The sequence below is a fragment of the Myotis lucifugus genome, unplaced genomic scaffold (assembly GCF_000147115.1).
Source record: "Myotis lucifugus unplaced genomic scaffold, Myoluc2.0 scaffold_145, whole genome shotgun sequence".
NCBI lineage: Eukaryota > Metazoa > Chordata > Mammalia > Chiroptera > Vespertilionidae > Myotis > Myotis lucifugus.
Window position 1 is genome coordinate 1772359 of NW_005871193.1, and position 8718 is coordinate 1781076.

General features: G+C 56.0%; 1 protein-coding gene across 1 annotated transcript in view; it reads left to right on the forward strand.

The window, feature by feature from the left end:
- Positions 1-7469: 7469 nt before the first annotated feature.
- Positions 7470-8718, forward strand: part of RASSF5 (Ras association domain family member 5) — a 61687-nt gene continuing 60438 nt past the window's right edge. The window contains exon 1 of the mRNA XM_023758996.1: positions 7470-7626. Within this exon, the coding sequence (XP_023614764.1) occupies positions 7470-7626 (157 nt within the window). The remainder of the gene's footprint in view (positions 7627-8718) is intronic.

Consider the following 8718-nt stretch of genomic DNA (forward strand, 5'->3'; position numbering starts at 1 on the left):
GCTCATCAGCTAACCTCCCCTTCCTGTAATAGACGTTAATTATGGTGTGAGGGCGAGACCTTTGCATGGCCTTCAGGGATGGGGACCTTCGTGGGGAGGGCGGCTGGCATCTCACAGGGCCCCTTGTCCAGCCGCCTTGTCTCGTCGCTGCATTAATGGGTGGGCTTAACCCTTCACTCTGCACACGCTGAAACCACGCATGTGGCAGCCAGGGGTCCTGCAGGCCCGTGCCTTGTCGTGGGCTCTCTGTGGGAGAGAGTTCAGGGACATGGACCTTGAGTATCCCAGTAGCAGACCCAGAACCCGGGCCGCTTGGGCAGCGTGGTGTTTGTCCAGTGCACCCAGCAGCACTGAGGTGTGAGGCCTGAAGTGTTGTCATTGGTGCGAAAGCTTGAGGAACCCCCCCCCCCCCGCACTTCCAGCCTCTCCCCTGCTCCTGGCTCCTAGAGGGGTCTTCTTGGGAAAGGTCCTCATGGAGTGTGGGGGAGCTGGACGTCGGGGGACAGAGAAGGGATCTGGAATGCTTTGAGAGAGGCCTTCTGAGCTCCCCACGCTGTGTCTGTTTCCTCTGTCCCTGCTTCCTGTCTTCTCAAAAGATGAGAGAAGATGAGAGTGAAAGGATAAAATGTGGGCTTAATTCCCTCCCCCCCCACCCCCATTCGTCAGAACATGAAATTCCCTGATTAGGGAGGGAGAGGGGCTTGAATCCCAGGTACAGTCAAAAATGATTAATGCCACTTGTCTGCCAGCCTCATTAGAATTGGTAATGAACATGTGTGTTTGCCTGCTGATCCTGCGAGTTATGAGGTGGACGTGAATTGACATCTCCCCTCAGCACGGAGGGTTTGATTTGGGGTCCGCTCTCTTCTCCCCAAGTTCACCAGTGAACCCGCTAATGCCAAGCCGGGCTGCTCGGCCCTGAGTGACAGAGGGAGGACAGCCCAGCCCAGCCCCAAGGGCCCTGGCTGGTGAAGGGACTCGCCTGGCCAGGAGCAGGGGCCAGCGGCTCAGGAGGGCGGCTGAGGCTCAGGCAGGCCCAGGCCCGCTGGGAGGATGACGGAAAACACCTCGCAGGAGGAGTGCCTTGTCTCTGCAGAGCCTGGGGTTTCATGCTCCCTGCCACGCTCAGCCTCCGAGCAGCTTCATGAGGTCGGAACTTAGGGAGGCCTCTGCCCGGGTCTCAGGTCGCCAGTGCACCTGGCTGGGGGCAGGCAAGGTTAGGCGAACCAGACTGGCTTTGGAGGCCTTGGGCATCTCCGGCTGTCCAGCCCACGGGTCCTCAAACTATGGCCCGCGGGCCACATGCAAATACAAATATTGTATTTGTTCCCGTTTTGTTTTTTTACTTTAAAATAAGATATGTGCAGTGTGCATAGGAATTTGTTCATAGTTTTTTTTTAAACTATAGTCCGGCCCTCCAACGGTCTGAGGGACAGTGAACTGGCCCCCTGTTTAAAAAGTTTGAGGACCCCTGGTCCAGCCATTTCCCTCCTTCGGACCGTGCTCAGCACCTCTATGTCAGAAACACCCCCTGACTGCTGCCCCACGGGGCCTTCTCTGGCTACCCACACCCCTCCTCATTCCTCAGTTTCCCCATCAGAGGAGCTGCTCGCCTCCCTGGCCCTGCCCAGATACCATTAAGGCTGGCGAGGGAGCTGCAAACTCATCTCTGGCCTCATGGGAGGCCCTTCCTGTTCTAATTCCTCAGTGACAAGCAGAGTATTCTTGGGCGGGGAGGATTTGTGGGTGTGCAAAGCATGCAAGCAGGCATTCCCCCGACTCCTACCCAGCACCCCAGTCGGCACCCTCCTCCCCACGCTCGCTCGCAGATCCAGTGCCAGTGGCAGGATGCTTCCTGCCTCCGCTGACCTCACAGGCCACCCACCCTTCCCCCAGGGCCCTGGCCGGCGCTCCCCGCGGCGGGTCAGGAATGCTGGCGGCAGGCGACGCTGGGAAGGCCAGTCCTGACTGGGGAGATGGTTGTGCATTTAGTCACTTTCGGTTTTTTCCCAGGAGTTTTGGCAAGCTGCTCCCCACATGCTCAGGCCCCGATTGCAGGGTTGGGAAGAGAGCTGAGCCAGCGTAGGCTTTGGGGAAAGATCGAGGAGTCCGAGGTGATGTCAGACAGGGCAGCAGGCTCGGCTCCCTGGGGGCACTGGTTTAAGGGGAATAAAATCAGTGCTGGGGGGTAGTCATGGGGAGCCCGGGCCCAAGGTCAAGACCGTCTTGACTCGGATCTGGGGAGGTGATATTTGGGTGTTCTGGGAAGCACCCCACGCTCTATGCCGGAGACGTGGGCAGAGCCTGGCGGGCCCCCAGGGCGCTCCATGGTGTAAGCTTTGGCCATAGTGGCCGGCAAGTTCATGCAGGGTCTGTTCTAGCCTGCCTGTGCCTCCAGGCCTAGAGAAGGTTCTTGGGAGATGCCCCCGGAAGGAAAAACAGATGTTTGGAGACGAAGGAGGCAGAGCAATAGGCGTCCCTCCTGGCCTGTGGAGAGTGCCCTTGGCTAAGGGGGGTCTCGTGACCCCTGGTTGCTATAACAGGTCCCAAGTGTCTTTAGATTTGCGCTCCCCACACCTACTATCTTGGCCCCAATGAGGGCATCAGGGGCACACGTGGGACCTGGCATTGCGCTGAGGGTTTGTACGAAGGGTGGTGTGGGGAAGCCCAGCCTGCTCATTGCTGTGTGTCACTGGGCGGCGGGCACGGGGCCAGGTATGTCACTCACGGTGACCAGAGTGGGCTTGGTCATGTTTATTATTCAGTGGAGCGCCGGCACCCCACCTGTACTCTCCCTCCCTGTGTCCTGAACAAACATCTCCAGGGCGGGCAGGTCTGACCCAGGCGTCTGCCGTGGCTATTGGCTAGGGCTGCTAGAAAATGCAAACTTGGCTTCCACGGACCTTTAAGAAATCAGGCCACAGGCTCACGGAAGCCAGGCCTCAAGAAGAGCGCTGTTCTTTGCCTAGATACTTCTTTAATCCATTTACGTTCTGTTTCCACTGGAGGCTGGATCTGGGAAGGAATTATCATTGTGTTCGCTGGAGATGTGAGCCTGTTAGGATGGAATAATCCTGTAGATCAGGAGTGGGGAATATCCGGCTCGAGGGCCGTATAAGGCCTGCGAAATCATGTGGTCTGGCCCTGCCAAGGCCTTAGGGGTGCGTTAATTAAATGTTTGACCAAATATAGCAGGCTAATTTTTAAGTTCATAATTTTGTATGGACCGCGAATTGTGTTATAAATATCCGCTTGGACTTGGCTGGCATGGTTTAGTGGTTGAGTATCGACCTGTGAACGAGGAGGTCATGGTTCAATTCCAGGTCAGGGTATATGCCTGGGTTGCGGGCTCGATCCCCAGTGGGGGGTGTGCAGGAGGCAACCAGTCATTGATTCTCTCTCATCCTTGATGGTTTCTATCTCTCTCTTCCTCTTCCTTCCTCTCTGAAATCAATAAAAAATATGTTTTTAAAAAACCAAAAACAAATGGCCCTTGAAAAAGGTTCCCCCACCCCTGCTGTATGTGTTGAACTGAGAATGGCCAAGAAATTGTGGGATGGAGATACCTGTATCTCAGAGACAACTTGGCTTCCTCTAAGGCAGTGGTTCTCAATCTTCCTAATGCCGAGACCCTTTAATACAGTTCCTCATGTTGTGGTGACCCCCAATTTCATTGTTACAAATTGAACATAATTAAAGCATAGTGATTAATCACAAAAACAATATGTAATTATATATGTGTTTTCCGATGGTCTTCGGTGACCCCTGTGAAAGGGTTGTTCGACCCCTAAAGGGGTCACAACCCACAGGTTGAGAACCGCTGCTCTAAAGTGTTGCTGGTGCACCAGCTGGTGAGGTAGGCAGGGCTGGTCGAATCCTCGCTGTCCCACAGATGAGGAAGCGCACGCAACATCCAGGGAATCACAGGGCTTCTCCAAGACGACCCAGTCACTGTAGCAAACCCAGCGCCAGAACCCAGCCCAGCATTTTGCCTTGTGAGCTGATGCCGTTGAACATGCCAGGCAGTTGAGTTTCTTCATTCACCTGCCTCTCTGCTGCCAATGAATGCAGAAATGTCCCTAAAAAGAGGCGCAGGAAAAAGGGAGGGCGGGCTGAGTGGTGGGTCAGCCACGTGCAAGCCAGAGCCTCAGCCAGCGCCCGAATCATGGCGCGTTGGCTGCACTTCAGCCTGTTGTCGGCGTTGGGTTTCTAAGTAGATTTTCAGCGTGTGAGTAAATCATGAGATCTTTCAACAAATGGTGACGTTTTTCAAAATCCCAAGATAAAAGAAACAAGTAGCCCTGGCCAGTTTGGCTCAGTGGATAGAGGGTCGGTCTGCGGACGGAAGGGTCCCGAGTTCAATTCCCATCAAGGGCATGTACCTCAGTTGCAGGATTGATCCCCGGTCCTGGTCTGGTTGGGGTGAGTGCTGGAGGCAACCAGTCGATGTGTCTCTCTCATATCAATGTTTCTCTCCCTCTGTCTCTCTCCTTCCCTTCCACTGGCGGGGTAAGGGGGGTGGGGGGGAGGAAACAAGTGTATCCCTCCCGCCCCCACCCCATCGGTGTTGGGCGTGTGTAGGAGGGTGGGCGTGGAAATGCAGGTTGATCATTTCCTGTTTCAAGCCTCCTTCTTACCATGACCCAGGGTCAGAGTTCATGACGCAAGAAACAAAGTGAAATTAGGATGAATCTCAGAGGGGACAGCGCGGGTGAGGAAGAGTTGGATAGAGACTGAAAAATCAGCTGAGGGTGGCATAGCGGAGCCCTGGCTCTGTCCCAGACCGGGCTGTGGCCCCGTGGGGAAGAGCACCTCAGGGCAGGGCCCCCTCCCACCCAGCGCTGGCTGCATGTGTCTCCAGGCCAGGCTGTCACTGGATCACTTGAGTATCATCATTTACTTTCATGGCTGATTCGGAGGAAGCTGTTTTTTTCCGTCGAAGTTGAATGGAAGCTGGAGGTTTTGTGGTTTCTGTTGAAACAATGATGTCCTTTCTGCAACTAGGGAAAGTATTCAGAATCCAGGAAAACCTCAGAGATGCCTTACTCTGCAAATGGAACAACAGATTCCTGCTGTGACTTGAGAGTTCGGAGAGATAGGGTTCAGCGTATAGTATGTAAATGTCTATCTTAGTGATGAATGTTTTTGAAAGAAAGCTGGAGGTACCTTTAGAGGAATAGAGTAGCATTTCAAGGTGAAAGTATATTTTAACCCAACACTTAAGATGGCGAAGCCCGTTTCTTCACATTTTGTTTGGCCTTGGCATTGAGGTCATCGGTCCAAGCATAGATGCCAGGGGCAGCAAAAGGGCATCGCAAGCATTCTAGACAGCGCTCCTCCTGAACGCCCCTGTGATGGGAAAGGGGTCCAGCTTTCAAAGGCTCAGGAGCCTCCCAAAACCCTGAGTCTAGTCTCTGCCAGGCCCTTCCTGCTGGATTCCCCAGTGGAAACCCCGTCAAAGAACAGCTCAGTGATGAGGAAGAAGTTTATCCTGAAGCTCAAGTGGGGCATTCGGGAGGGGTTTTTCCCTCTTGCCTGTGACTCATGTTTTAAAATCCCCCCAGCATGCGTGTGCTGTCCCCTTGCCTGTACTCAGCCTGGGCCCACGTGACGATCTCGCAGACCTCACGTGCAAGGATCAGAGCCAAGGAACCTCGACGCCAGCCCTGGCTTGATGGCCCCAAGTGTCATTTCGGGACCCGAACTCGCTCATGACCCTCTTCTGGTGCAGAGCTTGCTGGGTAAACTGGGCAGCCCAGTCCCTCTGAGGAAGTATTAGGGAGAAAGAACCAGTGTCCCGGCCTGAGAAAGGGCAGCATTGGGGGGGCATTTCTAAATTAAATAAATTACTTGTAACAATTTGGTTTTTTATTGATTTTAGAGAGAGAGAGGAAGGGAGAGGGATAGAAAGATAGAAACATCAATGAGAGAGAAACATAGATCGGCTGCCTCCTGCACACCCCCTACTGGGGATCGAGGCTGCAACCCAGGCATGTGCCTGACCGGGAATTGAACCTGTGACCTCTTGGTTCATGGGTCGATGCTCAACCACTGAGCCACACCAGCCGGGCAGTAAAAATGTGTTTTTATGATTGAGCTTACGAATGAGTTTTTATTGTTATTGCACCAAGTCCTGCGGTCACAGTGAGGGGTGACCTACGATGGGGACCTCCTGGCCAGACTTTTTAGAAGGACGGTGACGGGGAGCCTGTTTGGAGGGTCAGAGTGCGGCTTAGGTTTGTTCTACCAACATCTTCTTCTCTGAGTGGCCCAAGGACATGGCCTCGGGGATAGGATGCCCGTCCGCATTCTCTGTGACCGGGGACATCTGCAGCCCAGAGCGGGGGAGCCAGGTTGGCGTTCACAGGAGGAACAACAGAGTCACCTCCGAACTGATGAGCGTTGGCTTCCCGGACCTCACACATGGTGACCGGAGCTCATGGCTCCATTTCTGCTCGGACCCGCGGCCTCTGTGCTCCTTTCCTCTCCTTCCTCTGAAGCCTGCCCCGCTGGTGGCTGGCAGAGGCGTTCTGGAATCCCTGGGCATTCTTGCTTGTTTGTTTGTTTGTTTTTAATATCGTGTATTCCAGCCCCGAGACCAGGGGCTTCCCCGGAAGGCGTGGCTGCCCGTCCGGTGCCAGCTGCACGTCTTGGCCTGGGCGACAGGGCGTCCAGAAACTTTCTCACCAGGACTTGGTTGCTTCTGGGACGCGGTGTTGAGGGGATACCCTGTGAGCGTCACTTTAGGGCCAGGGGACAGCATTTCTGCCCTTTGTATGAGAGACTCTGTTCTTTTCTTCCTTTCCCTTTCTCCTGCGCCTGGTTCTCTTCTCTGCTCAGGTGTCTGGTCTCAGATCAATGGACCCTCTTAAAGCAACACCGCCTTCTGCAGGGTCTGGGTGGCTGCACGCGGAGCCCCGCCCCTTCCACCACAGGCTTAGCAGGGGAGGATGTGAATGAGCCCGGTTGTCCCTGAGGAGCCCGTGTAGCTGGTAAAGCATCGCTAATCGCCCGCCCCAAAGAACTCCATTAAGGAGCCCCTGGGCCGGGCGCACGGGGCGGCGGCCGATCCCTGCTGTCGTCTGTGGGAACTTCGGAGACATTGGTTTCCAGACGCTCAGGCACTTGAGGGGTGAGGCTCCGCAGCCTCTGCCCTGCAGCCTCTCTGGTGGGGGCATCTTTATCTTATCGAGCTAAAAGCCCCAGGAATAGAAAGTTTTCCACTGGGGGCGGTGGAGGGAGGACCTCATCTGGGAAGGAGACGGCATCGCTCAGGCGGGGCTGTGCCGGCCGGCCGAGGCCCAGGTGCCTGGGGCTTCCTCGGAGGAGGAGCAGCGAGGCTGGGCTGATCGGGGCAGAACCTCGGTCACGCGAGGGCCGGAGCCCCTCCAGGGGCCATGGCTGCCCCACTCGTCCCTCCGCCCTGAACACCAGGCCTAGAGAGAAGCTGTTGACCTCCTGCGGCTGGGATGACAGAGGGCCGGGAGCAGGGGGCGGCCACTGCCTGCTTCGGGACCGTCACCGCCCGGCTCCAGCGGCTCTTCCGCAGGCTCCCTAAGGGCCACTTGGGATCAGAAAAGCTCCAGGTCCTGCAGAGGGTCCCCCACGAGGCCAGGCTGGCTTGCGGTAGGTCCACGTCACTCCAGCTGGGGGTGCGCAGGGGCTGCGGGGGTTCTGTGGCCTTCTCCACCCCTTCTCCACTGGGAAGGGAGCGCGGCAGCCTGGTATTCAGTGCTGAGCTCAGCACCACCCCATGGCCCCACTGACTCCCCGGGGGCGCCAGAGCTGCCACCCCGACAGGTTTAGGTGGAGCAGGCAGACCTGAAGGGCATGGTCCCCCCATTTCAGAGGCCCATGTTGGCCATGGGTTTTAACAGCCTTTCCTTGGCTGAGAATTAGGGCCAAGACGTCCTCTTCACCTGGGTTCCTGGGCTGGTGGAAGTTGTCCATTGCCCCCCCTGTGGCTCTGAGGGGCATCAGCTGCCAAGGACCCCGGGGCATGATGTGTTCAAGGCAAAGGCTTCTCACCTGCAGGGGTCGGGGCGGTGCCTGTGGGACAGGCTACATGGGCTGGAGACGGCTGGCGGGCACAGCTGGACAGGAGCCCCAGCCTCGGGCAGTGGCTGGGCCAAGTTTCCTTCCCTGAGCACTAATTAGGGTGAGAATAGTCCTTGCCTGGAGAAGGATAGCGGGACCGTGTGGGCTGAGTGGAAGATGAGAAGGAGAAACAGTAGCCATTCACATTTTCAGAGAAGTTAGGTCATTCTGCTGCCCTTGGTCTAAGAAAGGAGCCGGGCCAACAAGAGCCCTGCAGGGGTCCAGGGTCCCGAGCACCTGCCTCCAGCCTAGGCTTCCTCCTGCGGCATCATGCGGCCCACAGCACCCTGTCTTCCTCGGTGCACCTTCTGCTGAAGGTGCAGAGCATGGGCGTTTGTTTGCTTGTTTTTAATATCGTGTGTTCCAGCCCTAGCCGGTTTGGCTCAGTGGATAGAGCATCAGCCTGTGGACCGAAGGGTCCCGGGTTCGATTCCAGTCAAGGGCACATACCTCGGGTGCAGGCTCCTTCCTGGCCCGGACCCTGGTCAGGGTGGGTGCAGGAGGCAACCAATCGATGTGTTTCTCTCACACTGATATTTCTCTGTCTTTCCCGCTCTCTTCCACTGTCTCTGAAAATCAATGGAAAATATCCTCCGGTGAGGATTTAAATATAAATATATA